Source organism: Lynx canadensis, chromosome A1 (genome assembly GCF_007474595.2).
Source record: "Lynx canadensis isolate LIC74 chromosome A1, mLynCan4.pri.v2, whole genome shotgun sequence".
In the NCBI taxonomy this organism is placed as follows: Eukaryota; Metazoa; Chordata; class Mammalia; order Carnivora; family Felidae; genus Lynx; species Lynx canadensis.
Genome location: NC_044303.2, coordinates 227,273,655 through 227,297,894, shown reverse-complemented (window position 1 = coordinate 227,297,894; position 24,240 = coordinate 227,273,655). Strand labels below are relative to the sequence as shown.

General features: G+C 45.7%; 1 protein-coding gene across 1 annotated transcript in view; it reads left to right on the top strand.

The window, feature by feature from the left end:
• Positions 1-23,933, top strand: part of FBXL7 (F-box and leucine rich repeat protein 7) — a 342,921-nt gene extending 318,988 nt beyond the window's left edge. Inside the window, exons 3-4 of the mRNA XM_030332334.1 lie at positions 13,938-14,549; positions 23,005-23,933. Of these exons, the coding sequence (XP_030188194.1) occupies positions 13,938-14,549; positions 23,005-23,741 (1,349 nt within the window). The 3' untranslated portion in view covers positions 23,742-23,933. The remainder of the gene's footprint in view (positions 1-13,937; positions 14,550-23,004) is intronic.
• Positions 23,934-24,240: the final 307 nt, after the last annotated feature.

Here is a 24,240-nt window from a genome sequence, read left to right as displayed (position 1 = left end):
CTATAAATGTTTCCAACAGCAACCAAAAGAAAACTGAAAGGGATCTGTGGTAGAACCAAGCAAAGAGCATTCCTTGTGGTGCATTAGTTGAATGATTGCTGGATGGCTGAATCAAGGAAAGACTCTGGAATCACTTGGAGATGAGTGAGACACCTCCTGGCTTCGAGGTGCTCACAGTCTAGTGAGAAGAGAGACACTATGTGAAAAGGGCTAAGATACAGGTGGATATGATATCAAGGGAAACACTATAAGTAAATTATTTAGCCCCAGTGGATCTGGAAAGATTGCCAGAGAAGTAGACTTCCCACCCGGGACTTGAGGTATGACTAGGAATCTACACTTAATCTGGGGGAATAGAACTTCTGGTCTCCTGCATAGTCTAAAAATTGAACTTTATTCCCTGAGTAGTGCTTAGTATAATGTCTGACACATAGAAAGCATTGAGTAAAAAGGTGTCAAAAGATGTGTCTAGATTTCCAGGAGCTGTGGTTACAAAGTACCACAAACCAGGTGGTTTAAAAAACAACAGAATTTATGTTCTCACAGTTCTGGAATCTGGAAGTATGAAATCAAGGTGTTGTTAGAGACACGGAAGAGGATCCAACCTTGTCTCTTTCAGCTCCTGGTGCCCCTACACATTCCTTGGCTTATGATAGCATCACTCCAATCTCTGCTCCCGTCTTTAAGCTGCCATCTTACCTTTGTGTCCATGTGTTTCTGTTTTCTCTCCCTGTGTCTCTGTTTCTTCTTTTCATAAGGACACCGAATCATATTGGATTAGGGACCACTGTAATTGAGTAAGACCTCATCTTAACTTGATTCCATCTTCGAAGACTCTACGTCTTTTTTTTTTTTAATTTTTTTTTAATGTTTATTTACTTTTGAGACAATGGGAGAGAGACAGAGCATGAGCAGGGGAGGGGCAAGAGAGAGGGAGACAGAATCTGAAGCAGGCTCCAGGCTCTGAGCTGTCAGCACAGGGCTCAACGTGGGGCTGGAACTCACAAACGGCAAGATCATGACCTGAGCCAAAGTTGGACACTTAACCAACTGAGCCACCCAAGTGCCCCACGAAGACCCTACTTCTAAATAAGGTCACACTCACCCATACCATTAGAACTTCAACATATCTTGGGGCGCCTGGGTGGCGCAGTCGGTTAAGCGTCCGACTTCAGCCAGGTCATGATCTCGCGGTCCGTGAGTTCGAGCCCCGCGTCGGGCTCTGGGCTGATGGCTCGGAGCCTGGAGCCTGTTTCCGATTCTGTGTCTCCCTCTCTCTCTGCCCCTCCCCTGTTCATGCTCTGTCTCTCTCTGTCCCAAAAATAAATTAAAAAACGTTGAAAAAAAAATTAAAAAAAAATAAAAATAAAAAAATAAAAAAAAAAAGAACTTCAACATATCTTGCCAGGGACACAACTCAACCCACAACAGAAGGAATGAGTCATTCAAGGTTTGGGGGCAGGAGGTTGGACCATATTTTAGAAGGTTAACACAAAACACAGGGCAAAGGCTATATGAAAGTGATGGGTTTAGAAGGAAGAGTCAGCACTCTCAGGTAAGGAATTATTGAGAGGAGACAGATGTTGAAAACTTCCAAGTGGGATGGTAGCCATGGAAGAAGGGGAGAGGGGACTGTTAGTTCCATAAGCTAACCACCTGGTCATATATGGGTAGGATTCAAAATCATTCCCAGGTTTTTAGCTTAGGAGGCAGACCTAACAAGTATTGGTACCATTAACAGCAACATGGAATGGAAGGGAAGGAGACTCCTCTCTGCAAAAGACACTGATGTGTTCAGCCTTGTGTGTATTGTAACCAAGGTATATCCAGTACACTTTCAGGGAAAGGACTAGATATCCTTTCAGGGAAAGGATAGATAGCGTTGTCCACTAACACTCTCTGCAGTGGAATTTTTCTGTATGTGTGCTGTCCAGTACCGTAGCCACTGGCCATAAGTGGCTCATGAGCTCCTGAATTCTGCACCTATGGAGCTGAATTTTTAGTTCAATGTTAATAAATTTAGTTTGCCTAGTCCCATGTGGCTAGGTCCATCATATATTAGGTAGCAATGGTATGGCAGGTATTTGGAGACATGTGTTTAATATTTGAGAGAGATACACAGCCTGGTCCAGACTGGAGATTGAGTTTGGGGAGTCATGAGCTTATGGGCAATTGCTGAAGCCGTGTGAGTGCATGAACCCACCTCCCCCCATCTCAGGGGAGGCCAGATGCTAACAAAGAGTAAAGAATGAAAACCTTGGGGAATAGCAATATATAATTGGTACACCACAGAAGAGGGGGAGCAAACGGCATCTGAGAAGAAGAAAGAAAAAGGAGAAGAAAGGATGGTATTTCAAAAGCCATGGGAGAAATCTAAATGAGACAGCAAGTCCACTATATTGTATAAAAACATGTTTTCTTAAATCAACTATTGTCATAGACTCTTGTCCAGCAAGAGAGCAAATGCAGGATTAAAATGCAAGAGAGGCTAATGTCTGGGAGGAGACAAGAGCCCCAACTAAGGGTCCTTGCCCCATCTTTATTAGGATCAGAGGTTTACAAGAATGATGGATGTGCACAAAGAGACAATGGATCCATGGACATTAACTCATGGGTGTGAAGGAAAGGGGGTTTGGAGGATATGCGGTGTTAGGAGTTTGGGCCAATACAAAAACAAAGTCCTGGTGCCAGGCAGATGGCTGTTTGCAGGAGACTGAGGCTCCACCTGTGTTTATGTAAACTTGCCTAGGGTACAAGAAAGACAGAGCATGCTACCTCAGGGTCCACAAGGCACCTTTCTTTTGCTAATTAGCTCCCCTCTGGACAGCTTCACCCCGCTGCTGTCTATAGCCCTGTTTACCTGTTTACCGAATTTGGTCCTTCCTTCCTACGAAAGCAGCTTTCTGCTATTGTACTAAGTTGGGGAGTGTTACCGCCCTGAATACCTAATCTTGTTTACCTCACTCTTGATGCTTTCATCCTGAGGCTTTTCTATTCCTCTGTCTTTGTCCTAGACTGGGGGCCTTTGCCCTGTTTACCTAATCTTGTTTACCTAAACTTGGGTGTGTTCATCCTATGGCTTTCTAATTCTTTATGCCTTGTGAACCCCTCAGTGCAAGCTCAGGGAATCCCTAAGCTTGTTCCCCACAAACCATGAGAAAGGGATTTCAAAATTACAACATCCCTTCGCCAATAAACGCAATGGCCATATTGCGTTCAGCAAGAGTTAAGTATGTTGGGTGCTGGAGACATGGATTTTTATGATATTCCCCCCTCTCATTCCCCACCAGCATGAAAGATATTTCAAAAGTTTACGGAGGCAACAATACTCATAAAGATGGGACTATGGATACCAGATACCCCTTAAAACATAGCTCCACGACGGGAGGGCCCAGAATTTTTTCCCCATGAAGTCCTCTGAGAGATTGTATAATTTTTGTCAAATGCTTCTACCGATAACAATACCAGTTTTCATAGACTTCATCTAATTACTCTATAAAATGAGTGGAATTATTTCCAGTTTACAAAAGAAGAGGCTTATGGCTTATGAAGCTCTAGGCTGCTTGCCTTAGACGATGCAGGTTGCACGTCATAGAGCAGAGACAGGAACCCAGGGCCATCTGTATTCAATGTTCTTTTTGACCTTAACAGCGTTCCCTAAACTTAAGACACTGACAAATGCTGTCATGACTTTTGCTGCAATCTCCTTACCACCTGTACTACTATCCACTTAATATCATTAAAAGTAAACTTCAATTATTGCCTAAAAGCCAAATACTTGAAAGGCCAGCATCACTTGTGATAGATGATAATTTCTAATAAAAATAAATTATGATGAGCCATAAAAAATTAAAATATGATTAAATTAATGTCATTAACTACTGATGCCTGTCAAAGAGTTTGCATCTGAGACCTTCAAACGGAAATTCTCAAAAGAGGCTCAACCATAAGAACATCCCTTGCCTTTTGCAAAGGATGGCATCTAATAGCAGTGAATTCTCACAGGGATGAAGCATCCTACGTTCCTTTAAAGGATAAGTAGTATAAGGTCATCTCCCCTTGCCATATTATAGATAAGAAAAAGAAAGGTGCTGAGAAGTCATCATTTCAACCTAGGATAAAACCATAAGGCTGATGAATTTAACCCAGGACTCTCACATAGTTTCTGAGGTCACCTATTATTTCCTCTGGCATTACTCTCCTAAAACATGTTTTGTAGATATTCACATTGGAGACAAAATCAAACTGCATTTCTAAAGATGCCATTCTCTACATTTCATTGATTATATTTATGTTCTTTAGAACAATGCACTTTAAAAGCTTCCTTAGCAGTATGACTGTTTCCTTTTAGAAAAATTAAAGGTCAAAGAGGATCCATACCCAGCATCGTATAGGGTCAAAAACTGGATACACTGGGGAACTGGTGCTCAGCATAAAGACTGAGCCAGGCATTTCACTAGACCATATGCCCTGACAGGAGAGAAGCTTCATCATACTCATCATGACTGCAAGGATCAGGGGCACCTCGGTGCCTCAGTGGCTTAAGCGTCTCTTGATTGCGGCTCAGGTCGTGTACTTGCGGTTTATGAGTTTGAGCCCCACGTCGCGCTCTGTGCTGACAGCACACAGGCTGCTTGGAATTCTCTCTCTCCCATTGTCTCCGCCTGTCCCCCCACTTGCTCTGTCTCTCTCTCAAAATAAATAAATAAACTTAAAAAAAAAAAAAAAGACTGCAAGGATCAATCACCGTAGCCCTATCCTTATGGGACTGGTCCACGTGACTAACAAAGCAGGTTTTTGTTCTTGGACAGAAGTCTTTGTCACAATCTGATCCTGTTGGGGGGTGCCACCTTCTGGACGACAATCCTAGAAAGAATCTTTGGGTCCTAGAGGTAACTTTCTCCAGGTAAAATGCAAAATTAACCTTGTCTATATAAATTTCCACTTTATACAACCAATACCTTAACTAAGTTCTGGGGTGTGTACGTTATGTGAACCACATTAAAAGAAAATATTTTGAAAGAAAACAAGAAGGAAAGAGATCCCTCAGATTGTATTTTTTTTTCACTAGTGAGGTTTTAGAGATCTATTTTTTTAAGCTTGAGTTTAAGCTAAGAAAAGAAACCTTGCTTTTTATGGCAAGCGTTCTTGAGCAGAAAGATAATTTATAATGGAAAGCATCTTGCAGAAAAGTTTTAGTAATCAGAGGGGGAAAATGCAGAGTAGCTTTGTAAATTTTGACTTTGAAAGGCCAGTGTAATGTAAATATGACTTCCTCGCGTTTAAACAGCAGTGGTTTGAAAATAAAAACTTGTACGAAACAGGCAGCTATCTAGTTAGAGGAAAATGTGTCTAATAAGCATGAGTGTATGAGATGCCTTGAATATTTTTGATACTGTACTATAATTACTAAAGATGCAAAATTTCCAGGACTTTTGAAACCATGAGAAAACACGTTTATTGGGTTTTATTTTTCCCCCAGAATAAGATAGCTATATTTTTTAAAAAAATTTTTAATATTTTATTTTCTCTTAGAGAGAGACAGAACATGAGCAGGGGAGGGGCAGAGAGAGAGGGAGACACAGAATCCAAAGCAAGCTCCAGGCTCGGAGCTGTCAGGGCAGAGCCCGATGCAGGGCTCAAACTCACGGACCGTGAGATCATGACCTGAGCCGAAGTCAGGCGCCCCAAGATAGCTATATTTTTTGGTAGTCTTTACATATGTAAAGTAACCTAAGTACACTAAATGTATTGTTCCCACATAAATTACATACTTGGAATGTTTTAAATCATTAATGTAATCACCAGTGCTTAAACTTTCTCTTCCTTTAGTCAATAGATGAAAATATGAATAAAAAAGTATAATTATATTTATTTGCCTTAAGATCTCCTTTGTATCAAACAAAGATTGCACCATTTTGAGAAAGTCCAGAAGCTTACCAAAAATATTGTTGAGTTCAAATGTTTTACGCTACTGGGAGATTCTGTAGTCATTGTTTTTACCTTGGACTTCTGAAAACTGTCTTTTGTTCCAGGCTTAGACAAACTTTTCTATCCCTTACCATCCTGGGTTTAGGCTGATTTGAGCACATTCTCAAAAGGGTCATTTTTCTTGCTCCCTAAAGGATGCAAGAAATTGGAGAGGTCAAAATCTTTGCTGTGGAGGTCCTTGAATGGGACTGTGGTACAGAAAGGAGTTGGGCTAGGAATATTTGCTTTAGAATCTAGTCAAATGCAAAAACTCCTCCCTTCCTAGACCCCACTGGGCACTCAAGCACAGTAATAATGTGTGGTAAATGATCCAACGAAAGAATGAATCGTCACTTTCTTTTCTGCCTATAAATCTGTAATCCTAGAATTTGCAGCAGGCCAACCTACTGCATTTTCGTACCCAGTGGCTATCCCTGTGTACTGCTTGCCATCCATTCTCTATATATTCCTGTCGACATCGGTGCTGTGTATTTTTCATTTGATTTCAGTCTTTTGTGTATATCCACCTTCCCAATATCATTAAGAGACACAGGCCACAAAATACACATCTCATGACGAAAATACATGCTCATTTCCCTAAATTCTCACATTCTGCTTTCATGACACTTTCATATGTTTGTCTCTGTCTTTCTTACAGAGTCTTACATATTCGTAATTGGTAACCTCTTCTCTAATTCTTATATTTGCATTAACCAGGGGTGCCTGGATGGCTCAGTCGCTTAAGCCTCTGACCCTTGATTTTGGCTCAGGTCAGGATCTCATAGTTTGTGAGTTTGAGCCCCACATCAGGCTCTATGCCGACAGTGTGGAGCCTACTTGGGATTTTCTCTCCCTCCCTATCTGTCTATTCTTCCCCCACTTGTGTCCTCTAAATAAATAAATAAATAAATAAATAAACACTTTTTTAAAAAAAAAATTGTAATTAACCAGACATGTCTTTTTTGCAGACTTTATACTTTTTTCCTCTTATACCTTTGGCTGTCTGTCCACCCCTCTATGCAACCATCCATCCTACCACAAAGTAACTCATTGAGTCTACCTTTAACAGATTTCATTATCAGTTTATATGTTTATTTTTGAAAAAAATTTTCCTCAAAAAATGTCTGCAGGGAAAATAGTAGTGTTGGTAAATTTCAAAAGCCATCTGCTCTGGAGAAGGTTGGGAAGATGGCAGGGAAGAGGAGCCTACGCTCACCTTGTCCCACAGATTAGGTAACACTCACATCAGTGTAAGTGACCCAGGAAATGACCCGAAGACTGGCAGAACAAACTCCATAACTGAAGGTAGAGAAGAGGCCATATTGAACAGAGTAGGAAGCGCAGAGATGCATTTGGAGATGCTGTGGGGAATAAAGGGACTGCAGCCACCCAGTGGGGGAAGGGATCCGTGGGTACAGAGCAGGGAGAGAAACAGGCTGTCATACGAGGGAGCCCACATGGGTAAGACAAATCCCCATAACATTTGGCTTTGAAAACAACAGGAGCCGAATTTTATGAGTTTTTACAACCAGCAGGACTTAATGCCTAGAATTTTTCAAATCCGTGGGTTCAGTTCTGGGAGAGCCTGGAAGGTGAGAAGAAGCTGAGTCCCCATTCTTAAAGAAACAGCATGACAAACAGCCCACAAAGCTACAAGGCAGAAGCAGCAGTTTGCAGAATGCCTGGAACATACAGGAAGGAGAATAGTTTACTCATTTTGGAGCATGTCCAGGAGGCGCAGGGTTCACTGAGGGACTTCTCCAGAAACAAAGGAGCTGGCAGGTGCCATTTCCCTCCACTGCCCATGCAGCGTAAACACATGGCCACCTGTGAGAACCATCGTGGCTCTGAAATTGACTACCCTACTTGTTCACACCAAACCCCACCATGCTTCCTTGGAGCCACCCTTTCCAGTCTCACTTGCCTCAGTCCTGGAACTGTGGGCCCCCTCTCCCAGAAGACTGGCATGAACTTTGCCAACACTGCATCTCCCAACTGGCATGATTTGCAGAGCCTGAGTCCCAGCAGTGGCAGCAGCAGGTCTCATTTCACTAGCTGACTGACATACATCTTTCTAAAACTGTGTGCCCCACCCTGGGCAGGGACCCAATGCTATCTACAGCAGGAAAAGAGAGCATTTGCAGACTACTGGAACAAAGGAAAAAGCAGCCAGGATACAATAGCAGGGCACCCACAGCACACGTAGGAAGCACCCTGAAACACCACGTTCTGGTGAACAGGGAACACTGCACTGCAGGGCACTGAAGGATCTCTTCTTCAGAAGGCCACTACTCCCAGCAGGAGATGTAGCTGACTGTCTTAACACAGAGGAACAGACACAGAGAGTTAGACAAAATCAAGAGACAGAGGAGGATGTCCCAAATAAAAGAACAGGGCAAAACCACAGCAAGAGACCTAAGTGACACAGAGATAAGTAATATGCCTGATAGAGAAGTTAAAGTAATGATTATAAAGATAGTCACTGGTCTTGAGAAAAGAGTGGAGGACATCAGTGAGATCCTTAATAAAGAGATAAGAAAGAACCAATCAGAGATGAAGAACACTATAATGAAATGAAAAATATACTTGATGGAATAAATAGCAGGCCAGAAGAAGAGGAATGAATTAGCGACCTGGAAAACAGAGTAATGGAAAGTAATCAAGCTGAGCAAGTGAGAGAAAAAATATATCTACAAAATGAAAATAGATGTAGGGAACTCAGTGAATCCCATCAAGCGTAACATACACATTATAAGACAAAAGAAGACAAAAAGGAGAAAAGGGGGCAGAAAATTTATTTGAAGAAATAATAGCTGAAAACTTCTTTAACCTGGGAAAGGAAACAGATATCCAGATCCAGGAGCACAGAAATCCCCTAACAAAATCAACTCAAGGATGTCCACCTTAAGACATAGATAATTAAAATGGCAAAAATTATTGATAGAGAATTTTAAAAGCAGGAAAAGAAGATGGTTACATACAAGGGAAACTCAATAAGGCTATCAATGGATTTTTCATGAGAAACTTTGCAAGCCAGAAGGGAGTAGCATGACATATAGAAAGTGCTAAAAAGAAAAAAAATCTGCAGCTGAGAATACTGTATCCAGCAAGGCTGTCATTCAGAACAGAAGGAAAGATAACATTTCTCAGAGAAACAAAAGCTAAAGGAGTTCATGACCGCTAAACCAACTCTAAAAAGAAAGAAAGAAAGAAAGAAAGAAAGAAAGAAAGAAAGAAAGGTAAAGGAGACTCTCTGAATGAAAAGGAAAGACCATAAGTAAGAGTTATAAAAGTGGGACACACAAAAGCAGTAAAACAAAGTATATCTGTAAAAATCAGTCAAGAGATTCCCAAAATAAAACGATGTAAAATATAACACCATATACCTAAAATGTTGGGGGTGAGTAAAGAATGGGTTCAAACCTGAGTGACCATCAACTTAATACAGACTGCTATAGGCAGAAGATGTTATAGACAAACCTAATGCTAACCACAAATCAAAAATCAGTAATAGATATGCAAAAAAGAAAGATAAAGGAATCCAAGCACTTCACTATAGAAAGCTAGCAAGCCATGAAAGAGAGCAAGAACCAGGGAACTACAAGAACAACCACAAACAAGTACCAAAATGGCAATGAATACATATCTATCTAAAATTGCTTTGAGGGGCACCTGGGTGGCGCAGTCAGTTAAGCGTCCGACTTCAGCCAGGTCATGATCTCGCGGTCCGTGAGTTCGAGCCCCACTTCAGGCTCTGGGCTGATGGCTCAGAGCCTGGAGCCTGTTTCCGATTCTGTGTCTCCCTCTCTCTCTGCCCCTCCCCCGTTCATGCTCTGTCTCTCTCTGTCCCAAAAATAAATAAACGTTGGAAAAAAAAATTAAAAAATAAAAATAAAATTGCTTTGAATGTAAGCGGACTAAATGCTCCCATCAAAAGACATAGGGTGTCAGAATGGATTTAAAAAAACAAGAACCATCTATATGCTGCCAAGAAGAGACTCATTTCACACCTAAAGACACATGCAGATTGAAAGTGAGGGGATGGGGAAATGTTTATCACGGCAAATCAATGTGAAGAGAAAGAGGGAGTATCAATACTTATATGGGATAAAATAGACTTTATTTTTTTAATGTTTTATTTATTTTTGAGACAGAGAGAGACAGAGCATGAACGGGGGAGGGTCAGAGAGAAGGGGGGAGACACAGAATCTGAAGCAGGCTCCAGGCTCTGAGCTGTCAGCACAGAGCCCGTCGCGGGGCTCGAACTCACGGGCCGCGAGATCATGACCTGAGCCAAAGTCGGACGCTTAACCGACTGAGCCACCCAGGCGCCCCAATGGGACAAAATATAGACTTTAAACAAAGGCTGTGACAAGAGACAAAGAAGGGCACTGTAATGATAAAGGAGGTAATATAACAAAGAGATATGACAATGACTTTGATAAGGGCACTAATCCCATTTGTGAGGGTTCTACTCTCGGGACCCGATCACTTCCCAAAGGCCCCACCTCCTCATGCCATCACCTCGCTGGTTAGGATTTTGACATATGAACTTGAGAGGGCTACCAACATTTAGACCATAGCATGACTCATTATTCTTTATTATTTATTTAATTCTCAAGTGTTATTTATTCAATGATGGCAAATTATATCCTTTCAAAAAGTCTCTGAAGGTTCTCGATCCGAGTAAGTAGGAAATAACCAGAGAATGCTGGTGCACATTCTGGCAAAAGAGACACCCAGCTGCCCTGGTGGAAATCCCCCAGACCCCCTCCACTTGTCTCCTCACGTGGGTAAGCAGTGCCGCGCGATCATGAATTACTCCTACCCTGCTGTGGAGCTCTAGAAAAGGCAGGACGGAGAGCTAGTGCCTGCTCCTGAGTCCCCTCCAGGGCAGGATGTTCCTCGCAGACGTGTGAGGCTGCCCTCCGTTTCTGAGTGTGAATTCTGGAACGCTCGGGGTATGGTTGTTGGCAAAGAAAAACCTGAACGCGTCACCAAAGGCACAGCCGTGCTGGTCAGTATGGATGCATTCCCATTCTCTCCCTCAGTGCAGGGGCGGGTGTGAACGTGAAGAAAAGTGAATTGGCGAAAGATGCAGGTTTAGGAAGCTGCCCCGACCCCCACTATGAGTATGTCCATCCCGCAGGGGGCCCAACTCACGATGTGCAGGTCTCCGCAGAGTACTGCTTCTCTTTCAAGGTGAATAGAATGTAGGCAGGTAGGAGAGAGATGTCAGAGCCCTCGTAGCCGCTAAACGTCAGAGCTGAAAGCCTGAGACTGACCTCCCCTCCTGGCCCTAAATAAGCTGTTCACCTGCCTAAGGAAAATGCTGCCTTTGGAGGCAATTCTCAGAGTTCACCTAATGACGAAGGTTAGTACCGCAGTAGCTTGGATGGCAGTTTGGAAATCCCTAATTGGTTTCCATGCAAACTTTTCCTTATGGATTTACTGTTTATTTTACCTGATTACAAAAGAGAGAGGTACCCACTTCCTTTCTTATGAACGGTTTAAAATGCAGTACGGGGGCGCCTGGGTGGCGCAGTCGGTTAAGCGTCCGACTTCAGCCAGGTCACGATCTCGCGGTCCGTGAGTTCGAGCCCCGCGTCGGGCTCTGGGCTGATGGCTCAGAGCCTGGAGCCTGTTTCCGATTCTGTGTCTCCCTCTCACTCTGCCCCTCCCCCGTTCATGCTCTGTCTCTCTCTGTCCCAAAAATAAATAAACATTGAAAAAAAAAAAAATTTTAAAATGCAGTACGTATACCACCTGGGAGACAGAAGCACACGCCAAGCTAGAAACCGTTGTTTTCTGAACATCGAAGTATTTCCTCTCAACTCGAAACATTCATATGCAGCTACTGTGTACCATAAACCATGTCAGGGGCTTCCAGGACACAAGTGAGAAAAGGACTCAGTCATTGTCTCAAAGGAGCTTTTAGTGTAATGAAGGCATATCTGTCATCTGCTGCCACAGTAATGCTGTGTAACAAGTCGCCCCAAGCTCGGTGGGTTAGCTTACACATCTCCGGTTCACCTGGGCATCGGCTGCCCCCAGCTGGGTTTGGTGGAGTGTGGCTCTAAGCTGCAGGTTTTAGCCAGTTCTGTCCTCTCCGTGGTCCTCTCCCCACCCTAAGGTCAGTGGACTAGCCAGGCATGTTCACGTCTCCTCATATTCACTGGCCAAAGCGAGTCACGTGGCCAAGTCCAGCATCACCGGATGGAGCAAATATACTGCACCTAGAAGGAACGGCAGAGTCACCTGGCAAAAATGTGTGGCTGTAGAGAGAGGTGCAACATTGAGAAAAATAATACAGTCAGGCACATCAGGGAAAGATAAACTCACAACTGCCTAATAACCAAGGATGGAGATGGGAATAGGAAGGGGATTAATTATTTCTCAAAGACATTAGGAAAATATTTTTAGAGGAGGTAGCATTCGTACTTGGTATTTTAAGAGGCAGACAAGGGGAGGGGAAGTAGGCAGTCATTCGGAGATGCTCCACGAGCAAAGTCATGGGCACGTGTAGGACATTTTCAGTGTCAGGTTGTAAAGAAACAAATTGAAAGAACACATGATAGCAGTAGAAAAAGGATACCAGTAGGAAAACTACAGACAGACACTCAGTGGAGATTCCCGTGTCAGAAGTTCCCGTGTCCTCTGTTATTATTGGAAGTTCTTTGAAAAAAAAACAAGTGTTTGAAAATTCCCAAGTATGAAATGTGGAAAAGCACACAAGAACAGAATTCTTGTTTAAGTCTTTGGAACTGGAATTAGAGCTAGCAATACCTTAGAATTCATCTAGCCCAGCTCATTTAGTCTACAGAATAAGAAACTCATGCTTTGGGGACGAATATACTCTGCGTGTGTGTGTGGGGGGGGGGGGGGTCGCGCGTGCGTGTGTGAAATATATAGACATTAGAGAGACAAAATAAATGTCATCCTAAATACATCTGTCCAGCTATCTATGTAAACTGTATGATAAATAAATATATTTATATAGAAACTAAATTATCTCATATAGATATAGCTATCTAGGTGGGGATATGAAATGAGCAGCCTTCTTGAATTGGTATTCTAAAGAACTCTTCATCCCTCAAAAGCTTAAAAACCACTTTTATCCTCATTAAGTGATCTTTTCTGGTGTCAGGGAGCAATACGAATCACATCATTGGAATGCCGAAGACAGTTGTTAATAAGGAAAAACATATATTGCCACAGGTAGTCAAGGCCTGGAAATACCATCTGAAATGGCCGGTCTAATGGAGGAAGTGGGTGGATCCTCAGACCCCTGGCCGAGTTTGGGGTGCCAGTATCAAAAGATGGGAGCCTGGACACTAGGGGACGGGCCAGAGCGAAGACAGCAGTGTTCTCTGTATCTCTTTCTCTTCGGAAACTCGTTCCCGCGTCTGTAAACGGAACATCGTTATCCGCCTGACCAAAATGTGATCAGAAAAAGGAAAAAGAGTTTGTGTTCATAATATGTGAGGTTTCTTCCCAGAATAGAAATAAAGAACCTTTGAAGGTGTGCCCTTGAGATAATCGCCAGGAACGTAGATCAGAAGTCAGCGAGCCGTGGCCCTCGGGACGAGCCCGGCTGGTCTGTTTGGATAGAACAAGTGTCATTGAAGCGGCCACCGCCGTTTGTTTACGGACGGTTTGTGGCGGCCTTGGCACCACGGTGGCGCGGCTGACTGATGGCAGCAGAGACAGCTCCCGTGTGGCCTGCAGTGCCCATACCTGGTCCTTCCCGGAAAAGGTTGCCCGCCCCTCCTGGAGATGATGGAGGATTAGCCTTTGTCTGGAACGGGTGAAACGTGCACGCGCTGCTGCTTCCGGTGATGGATGCAGCCGGGGGGATGGATGCCCAGGAAGGGTTACCGGTGGAATGCGTGTGACGGCCGCGTCGGCCTCCTCCCCGGGGCTCCGCGGCCGCCACCCTTAACCCTTTGCTCTCTGTCCTTTGCCAGACTCCGACCTGAGCATGCGCACCCTGAGCACGCCCAGCCCGGCCCTGATATGTCCACCGACCCTGCCCGGATTTCAGAATGGAAGGGGCTCGTCCACCTCCTCGTCGTCCATCACCGGGGAGACGGTGGCCATGGTCCACTCCCCGCCCCCGACCCGCCTCACCCACCCGCTCATCCGGCTCGCCTCCCGACCCCAGAAGGAGCAGGCCAGCATCGAGCGCCTCCCGGACCAGTCCATGGTGCAGATCTTCTCCTTCCTGCCCACCAACCAGCTGTGCCGCTGCGCGCGCGTGTGCCGCCGCTGGTACAACCTGGCCTGGGACCCGCGGCTCTGGAGGACTATCCGCCTGACGGGCGAGACCATCAACGTGGACCGCGCCCTCAAGGTGCTGACCCGCAGACTCTGCCAGGACACACCCAACGTCTGTCTCATGCTGGAAACCGTAACTGTCAGTGGCTGCAGGCGGCTCACGGACCGAGGGCTTTACACGATCGCCCAGTGCTGCCCGGAACTGCGGCGCCTGGAGGTCTCGGGCTGTTACAACATCTCCAACGAGGCGGTCTTCGACGTGGTGTCCCTGTGCCCCAACCTGGAGCACCTGGATGTGTCAGGTAAACGGCAGCCGACCTCCCGTCGGGGGGGCCCTCCGGTGCACCGTCCCGAAGCGGTAGAGGGACACCGCTGCCTGGAGGAGGTCCCCTCCCTGATAGCCAGTAGGGACGGAGGGTGGGCAGCAGGGAGGCTGACTCTTCCGGAGAAACCGTCTCTATGTAATCAGGACCCCAGGAGGCCAGAGGTCTCCCTTTCATCAAACAATGCCAACTTCTTCTTCTTTTTTTTTTTTTTAAGTTTTTAATGTTTATTTATTTGAGAGAGAGAGAGAGAGAGAGAGAGAGAGAGAGAGGAGAGCGTGAGCAGGGGAGGGGCAGAGAGAGGGAGACACAGAATCTGATGCAGGCTCCAGGCTCCGAGCTGTCAGCACGGAGCCCGACGCGGGGCTCGAACCCACGAACTGCGAGATCATGAACTGAGCTAAAAGTCGGACGCTTCGCCGACTGAGCCACCCAGGCGCCCCAGACAATGCCAACTTCTTAAAGGCACTAGTGTCACCGTTTTGTCTGGCCGTTAAGTTAGTCTGACTTTTAAATAACGCCCTTCCTCCCCATGGTTGTCAATGTCAGAGCAACCACAGAAATGGGAACCAAGTAACTAACTCCGACACAGGCAGTTTAGACACCACCCTGAGCCCAAAAGCTGTGTCTGAGCTGACTCTGTGCTCTGGGCTGTGCTCAGAATTGCCTGCCATCTTGCAGACACTGGGGAAAACCCATCCTGTCCGAGGGTCTCCTTATATTTCACCTCCACTCTCCTCACCCTTGGGTTGATTTTGTAGATATATTTTTTTAAGCAGCATTCTCAGTTACGTAGTGCAAGAATCAGGCCCATCGAGGGAAGCCTTCAGATCTTTTTAAAATTGAAGGAAATCCCAGCATGGTTGCTCTGCTCGAAAACCTCTCTCCGGCAGGAAGAATTAAAACCCAGACTCACACTTTGGTGCGAGACGTGGATCCAGCCGGACTGACAGCCTTTCTTTATCTCCTTCACTGCCCAGTCAAAAGGCCAACATTTGAGAGGCTGAAATGTGTAAGATGCATCAGGGAGTTCAAGAAACGAACAGCCTGAGCCACCACCTCAGGGATGGTTGGGGAGGGGTCAAGCAGTAAAAACCACGGTGACAGGCAAATAAACAGAACTTGGGATTTACAAGACTCTGAGGGAAATGAGACCCTCCAACAAAATCTGAAGGAAAAGTCCACTCTCTGAGCTTGCTCTCTCTTTCAAAGGCCGACATCTGAAAATATTTCAGATGACAGTCAATTATTTTTCGCAGATTCTTTCCCTTGCTGGAAAGCAACTCGTTTCTCCCCTCCTTCAGCTGGCTTCAGGACAAAACCATAGTAACCGTACGTTCAGTTAGTCATGAGCAGCTGTGGGCATAAAGAGGCAGGAAACAAAGAGGTTTTCTTACATTTTTCCTCCAAGGAATTCTGGAAAGAGAACGCATTGTGATGTGATGGAGACTGGTTTCAAAACTCTGTGATTTGGGACAGTTCACAGCTTTCTCTCGATGTGTTTCCTCTTCAGTTAAAAGAAAAAAAAGTGAGGAATTGGCTTCTTTAACATGCTAAGATTCTTAACATTGTGAGCCTGGTTTTCAGAACCTCGTTTCCTTTTCTTTTCGAAAATCAGATTAGAGAAGGCCTTGTTTTTGGAATCCCCATCTTTGTTAAAGGAGTTCCCACGCACCCTTCATCCAGGCTGCAAATTGTGCCCTCTCTTTTGGAGTCCTTTGGAAATTCAGAAATGTGGAAACTACTTTGGGAATGGAAATTCCTGGGCTTCTAACTGAGTGAGTGGACCCTGCTTCGCCCTTTTGACTAACCATTACGTAAGCCATGATGCCCTCCTTCTGTATCACCCTAATTTGCAGAGCCTAATATATTTGTGGCTTTCTCACATGCCCTCTCTGTGACCCCCTGTGATCTATGTGGCAATTATATACACAAGGGAATCTCTAACTCACCAAGTTAAGAGCACAGAATTCCAGCTGGGGGGGGGGGGGAGGTGTCCAAATGGTGCCCTCCAGTTTTGAGGGAATCTGGCAACATTATGTTGATACTGGGAGAAGCCAGAGGGCTGCCAGAGGTAATTTCCCTATGCCTTGTTCCCTTTGGTTTTCAAGTTGACCTTCTCGTTGGCAGTAAACTTGACTTTGCAAGATTCATCCCTGATCTAGAGCTTAATTCCCCGAGAGGATGTGAGACTGCCTTCCTTGAATCTAGTGTGCCCACCTTAAAAGCTATCTTTTCAAGTCAATGAAACTGACTATAACTAGCTGTAGGGTTTTGTCATGATCACATATTACCTTTATTAATATTTAGTCTCGGTTCTTCAAAGAAACAGAATGTGTGTGTGTGTGTGTGTGTGTGTGTGTGTGCACACGCGCGTGAGCAAAGAGATCTGCCATCTGCAAGCTGGAAACCCAGGAGAACTGGAAATGCAGTTCAGTCCAAGTCCACAAGCCTGAGAACCAGGACTGCTGATGGTATAAGTCTCAGCTCGAAAGCAGGAGAAGACCCGTGTGTCAGTTCAAACAGTGAAAGCAGAGAAAGAATTCTCCATTCCTCCACCTTTTGGCCTGTTCAGGCCCTCAACAGATTGCATGATGCCCATCCACACTGGGGAGGGCAGTCTGCCTTACTGAGTCCACTGATTCAGATGTTAATGTTACCCAGAAACGGGTTCACAGGTACCCCCAGAAACGTTTAGCCACGTGTCTCGGCACCTTGTCATCTACTCACGTTGACACATAGAATTAACTGCACCATTAATAGTATCTTTGAACATCAATGGAATGTGGTAAAGCCAGGCAGTTTTCAAAGTGTAAAACCGCGTCATTATTGCAGATGAAATTGCTTCAAAGGGTCCTCTTCCAACTGGAGACCTGGGAGTCCTCCTTGCTTTTCTTTTCCTGATCTTATACACAGAACCAGTGGAATCCTGTGCAGGTGTTTCTACTTGCCCAGTACCTTGATTCTCCCCCCTCTCCTCTACCTGCTGCCACGATGCATGATTCACTAGCCATTCTCCTTACGCTCATCTCAACCCCATCAACCGACCCTCCACACAACCAACCTCCAGAGGGACTTTTTTTCAAACAGCAAGTCAAACCATACATTTTCCTGCATAAAATTTCCAGTTGCTCCCCATAACCTCCAGGAAGAATTCGAGTTCTGCAGCAAAGTGTAGACGGCCCTTCATGAGCTGCCCTAGGTTCACATGTCACTTTTTCCACTCAGTGCTCCCCTCTATGGAGCCATTGGCTCTCTACACGTGTGTATGTTTCTCCAAACACATCACATCTGTGCACACTGGGGCGTGTGGACGCCTCTCTGGCTTACATGCTGTTCCCTCATCTGTTCCTCCCCAACAGCCCTCTTAACAGCCTTCTCATTGGCCAAGCTCTAATCCAAGTATCCCCTAAGGAAAGCCTTCCCTGCCTGACCCCCAGCAAGTTAAGTTTCCTCCCAGCTCTTTGCCTTTTGAGTACAGGCAGGTAAAGCACCACTGGGTTTTGCAATTGAGTATTTGCATATTCCCAGATTCCTTTCTCTCAATTCATTATAAGCTTCATGAGGGCAAAAATGAGGCATGTTCTGTCTTTGCACTTGAGGATACCACAGTTATGTGAACTTATGTGTGTCAAAGTCTTCAGTGGTCATCTTGACTTCTAAAAGGTTCAGACAAAATTGCCATTGGTTGATACTCTAAACACTCATTTAGGAAGCTACAGTGGCTAAAACTTCCTTATCAGTAGAAGTGGTTTGGTGGGGAAATTAATAAATATCAATGGTTAACATAAATATTAAATATTTAAGTATCAAATAAACATGTATGCTCTGCTCCAAACCGTGTAGCAGGCATGCACTAAGTCATGACTGTTGTCATTGTTTTTGGGTTGTCATTGTTATAAACATGCTTGGAAGTCAGCACTTGGTCTATGTTGGCTTCGCCATCTTATATCCCAGAGAAGGTAGAGGTATTACCCCAATAACGAGAGGAAGTGTTAACGAAGATTATATTTGTGAAAGGAGAACCAAGTCTGGAACTAACTGAAGAAACGCCAGAGATCTGTTCAACCCATATTGTTCATTTCCCACTGAGTACTATCCATACTCCTAACCCTGAGTATTAGGACAGGCCCCATAATCTGATCCCAGTGGACCATTCCTGTCTTAGTTCCCATCAAATCGTTTCAGAAACCCTGCATTCCACCCTGTGGAAACTCGTCACAACCCCTCTGCCCCCCGGCTTTCTTGTCTCTCATATTTGCTCATGCTGTTACTTACTACCTGAGCTCCATATTATGTAACCAAACTGCTCCCCTCGGTCAAGATTCCCCTTATAGATAATCACCGCTTCCAAGACTCCTGACTCCTCGGTATCTAAATGTTCACTTTGTGCCGACGCATGTACAGTAAATCTCTCATGCGGTTCATCAGTTGCCCGCCATATCCTCGTCGTTTCTTACCTCCTCTCCTATAACCGAAGCCCTGGATCAGGAAACGTTCCCTAGTCTGGCTGTACAAGTCCCATAATATTACTGAGTGTGAGATACCTCATCTTTAAAAAAATAAAGGTTAATTGGGAGGATTTCTACGGTGGTCTGCACCTTTGTAATGTATGAATGCATGAACTAACCACAGATACTACCTACTCAGCCACGGACCAATTTATTTTCTTCTCAAGCCAAACCTAACAAGCCTGTAGGAATTAAGACCGAAGCTTAAATTTAAAATTACTGCTCTAAAACAATGCAAGCATATCAAAGTAGTGTCTTCCACCAAAACTGAGCTTAACCAGTATTTCATTAAATTGGGGACTCAGTTTCAAACACAAGGCATATATTTCCCTGAATCAAACATACTGTCCTTCCTGCAGTGCATCGGATTTTACTAGATATTTAAGATAAATAAATAAATAAGAAACCAGAACTAAGAGTTTAGGAACAAAGGTTGTCGTGTGATCTTGAAAACCAAAGTGCCTTCACAGGCATCACAGATGGGAAGACCACTACTGTGGACATAGAAATTCCATAGAAACAGGATTACAGTTGCTCTAACAAAAAAAGAAACTCAAAACAAAGGACGATTTCAAAGCCGAAGGTGAAACTGAAAGGAACAACTTTCAAAGCAGAAGCTGAACCACCTTCTGCAAAACCACAGAGGCTATTGGAGCAGAGTGGACGGCCTCTGACGAGTCACAGCTTTGTTCTCCAGCATTGGACTGTATGCTTTACTCCTTCCTGAAATTCTTTGACTTGGTAGCACTTGGCTTTTGAACCTCATTACTCCCAGGGCCTGAATTTTATAAGAGTTTCCTGGGCGGCCTGCCAAGACGTGGGAGGAAAGTCCCCATTAGCACTATTATGTCACCACTTGGGAGCTTGGGTATTGCTTGAGCAGCCAGAGCACGGAGGTGCCTGAGGTGAAGCACCTGGCTTTGGAATTGCCAGAAGGATTCAGGATGAGCACAGAGAAAATGAAAAATATATATACACGCTATGTAGTGGGATGAAGTATCTATCCAGACACATTGATTTATGTTATATATTGATGGCACACCATTTATATTTATACACTAAGACTATACTGTAATATTGCATATACATATGTAATATTTTACATATGTATATTACAGTATGGTTTTATGTATGTAAAATATGTATATTACAGTATAGTTTTAGCATATAAATATAAATGGTGTGCCATCAATATATAACATAAATCAATGTGTATGGATAGATACTTCATCCCACTACATAAAGTGTGTATATACATATATATATACACACACAAAGTGTATAATACATATGTATACATATGTAAAATATGTATATTACTGTATGTTTTTATATATAGTATATTTGTATATACAGTATATTATATATATATTAATATATAGTGAACTGAAATATATTGAAATTCGTATTTCGTATATGATTATATATAGTATATGATGTATACAATGTATAATTTATACACATATTCTTAGGGTGAGAATAGCTAGATTTAGGGAGATAGCTAAAGACATCTTCCAATCGTGTGAGGAAGGACAGAGTATTAAAGGGCTTTCTAGATCTAAAAAACAAAACAAAACACAAAAGTCTTCCTAAGCATTAATTTCCGTATCAGTAAAATGGATTAGGAATCAGGTAAGAAAATGTTCATAAAAGCATTCTGGAAACTTTCCTAATTTAATACAAATAAAAGGCATTATAATTCATTGTAAAATAGACACCTGTTTTGCAGTATAAATATACATCAGCCATGGTCAAAGTCCTGAGGACATTTAAAGGTTTGAATTTAAATTATCCTATCTAAGTGGGGCAGAAGTAACTCTAGACCAAGGTCTGCAAGTATTTCCTAGAGACTTAATATAGGCTTCAGGGGCCAAGAGGTGAAGTCATGTATTTTGTGCATACTTAACTACAGAGAGAAAACTCCTCATCCCACCCCCCCCCCATTTGATGGGGGTGGGCCTCCCGTGTGCTGGGCATGCTTTATCCCTAATTTCCATCTGCTAGAGACATTTCTGATATGAAAGCACTGGCCTGAGGGGAAAGGTCTGCCTAGCGTGTGGGAAGAAGAAGGAAGTGTTATGGACTGAATGCCTGTCTCCCCCAAATCCATGCTGAAACCTTAGCCCTTGGTTTCAGATGGTATTAAGAGGTGGGGCCTTTCGGAAGTAATTAGGTTTAGGTGAGGTCATGAGGGTAGAGCCCCTATGACAGGATCAGAGAACTTGCTCTTCTCTCTACAGTGTGAGAATACAGCAAGAATGCAGCTGTCTACAAGAGGGTTCTCATCAGGAATCAGGAACTGAATTGGCTGGCACCTTGATCTTAGACTTCCCAGCCTCCAAACTGTGAGAAATAAATATTTGTTGTCTACAAACAAAAAAAATAATTTGTCCTCTCTGATCTTCCTATAGAAGGTTCTATTCACTCCATAATTCACTCATTCATTCATTCAACAGATACTTAGTGAACAGCAGCTATGAACCAAGGATGAAGGGTACAGCAGTGAACAGCCCAGAATCCCTTTCCTCAGGAACTTATATTGCAGAGTGAGGACAGCAAATACATAAATGAACAAATAAATGCATCGTGCCACAAAGTGATGAAAAGTGTTGAAAATAAGTGGGAGTCAAGCCGGGGGTATCCCTTGATACAGCGCGATTGGGGAAGAGTTGGCCAATAAGTTGGACATTTGCTCAGAGACCCAAGAGAGTGGGGATGGCCCACGGGGCAACCGGGGAAGCACGGTACAATGCATAGACATTGAGGCCCGAAGGCACCTGAGGGTGTCTGGGAACCAGCAAGGAGGCCAGTGGAGTCAGAGGAGTGGGGAAAGAGATGATGTCAGAGAGCACAGCGGTACCGGTCCTCAGAGACCCCCTCAGACTTGAGGTTTCACACCTGCAGTGCCATGGCTGGTATCCAGAGGCTTTGAGAAAAGTGACATGATTCCAGTTCTGTTTTTCAGGAGAGCGGCTCTGAGGATAAAGTTGGGAGTAAGGACAGGGCAGGGATACTGGTTGAGTCGCTAGAGCAATAATCCAGGTGACACAGTTGTTCTTGGACCAAAGAGGGTTGAATTGAGTCTCCAGGTGGCCTCCTTATCTCAGATTAATAATTGTGTGTATTTCCCTGGAGTTTCCAAGTACCTCTGTACCCATCATCTCACTGAATCCTCAATGTATCCCTACAGTAGAGGCACACCAGCTACTCATGCTCGCTGCATAGAGGAGAACCTTGAGACACAGAAGTTAGGCGTCCTGCCTGGGGCCATAAAAAGGTAGACCTGAACCAGCTGTGCCTCCCAAGCCAGCGCTCTTTCTGCCAACCCTACACCATGGCCAACCCTTCTTGCATCACCTTACCTCTTTGACCACCGAGCTACCAGACCACTGCAGGGTGAGAATCGGCCCTTAGGGAGCTTCCGGAACGTTCCTGGGCCAGGGCAAGATGTGTTACAAGCAGGGTCTCCTTTATTCGTCACAGCCACCTTTCAGGGAACGGGATCATCCCCCTTTTAAGACAAAGGAAGTGCTCCTTTTAAGCGATCACCCCTCATTTTAAGACACAGGAAGGACTGATTGGCCCAACCTCTGGCAACTGGTGGTGGATGTGGAATTCATTCAAAGCGCAGTTTTCCGACTCAAAAGCCCGGGAAGCCTCTGCAACCCAGATAACCGAAGTGGTTACCCGATCAGATAAACACGCAGGACCCGTTCTTGCTTTCCCTTCTCCGCGGGGGCCACAGGAGGGAAAGGGTAACGCCGGGGCCGCGCACGTTGGCGGGGCGGGGCAGCAGGACCCCGCGACGGTACCCCCCCCCCCCACCTTCGCGGAGGGGATCGGGGCTCCCCAGCCCACCCCCCACCCCCCGCCCCCCGCCTTCCCGGGGGTTCTCTGAGCGTGTGTTCTGTCTCTCCGTGCAGGGTGCTCCAAAGTGACCTGCATCAGCCTGACCCGGGAGGCCTCCATTAAACTGTCCCCCCTGCACGGCAAACAGATTTCCATCCGCTACCTGGACATGACGGACTGCTTCGTGCTGGAGGACGAGGGCCTGCACACGATCGCCGCGCACTGCACGCAGCTCACCCACCTGTACCTGCGCCGCTGCGTGCGCCTCACCGACGAGGGCCTGCGCTACCTGATGGTCTACTGCGCCTCCATCAAGGAGCTGAGCGTCAGCGACTGCCGCTTCGTCAGCGACTTCGGCCTGCGCGAGATCGCCAAGCTCGAGTCGCGCCTGCGGTACCTCAGCATCGCCCACTGCGGCCGCGTCACCGACGTGGGCATCCGCTACGTGGCCAAGTACTGCGGCAAGCTGCGCTACCTCAACGCCCGGGGCTGCGAGGGCCTCACGGACCACGGCGTGGAGTACCTCGCCAAGAACTGCGCCAAGCTCAAGTCCCTGGACATCGGCAAGTGCCCGCTGGTGTCCGACACGGGCCTGGAGTGCCTGGCCCTGAACTGCTTCAACCTCAAGCGGCTCAGCCTCAAGTCCTGCGAGAGCATCACGGGCCAGGGCCTGCAGATCGTGGCGGCCAACTGCTTCGACCTGCAGATGCTCAACGTCCAGGACTGCGAGGTGTCCGTGGAGGCCCTGCGCTTCGTGAAGCGCCACTGCAAGCGCTGCGTCATCGAGCACACCAACCCCGCCTTCTTCTGAGCGCGCTTGGCGCGCGCCGCACGGACCCCACGAACCCCTTTCTAGAAAGCAGCGTATGTAAGCACCGACCGCCGCTCGCTCGTAACAGCTCTTTCTTCCTGGAAGGTTCTTAGGCATCCGGCTTTTCTTTCTCCCTATGTCTGGCGGGCCCACAGGGGTCAAGGGAAGGAAGGGGGAGCGGGGGGGGGGGGGGAAGAGCCCGGGGGAACGGGGGGAGGGGCACGAATTTCTGTTGACAGCGAACGGGTTGTGTGGTCGGGTCATGCCGAGGCAGCGTCTCGTCTCCCGAAAGGCGTGCCTCGGCAAGCTGGCGGCGGAGTGTTGGAGGACGCCTCTTTTCTCTGTCTCTCCGCCCCTGGCCACCTCCCAGGCTTCTACGCGCACCCCCTGCGCCCCCACCTCCACCCCCACCCCGCCCTCGCCAGCAGCAGCCACAAATCCTCCGAATAGTGATGCTCTCCGGACCTCCTCCCCCTTAAATTGCTTCACTGGCCTAAGC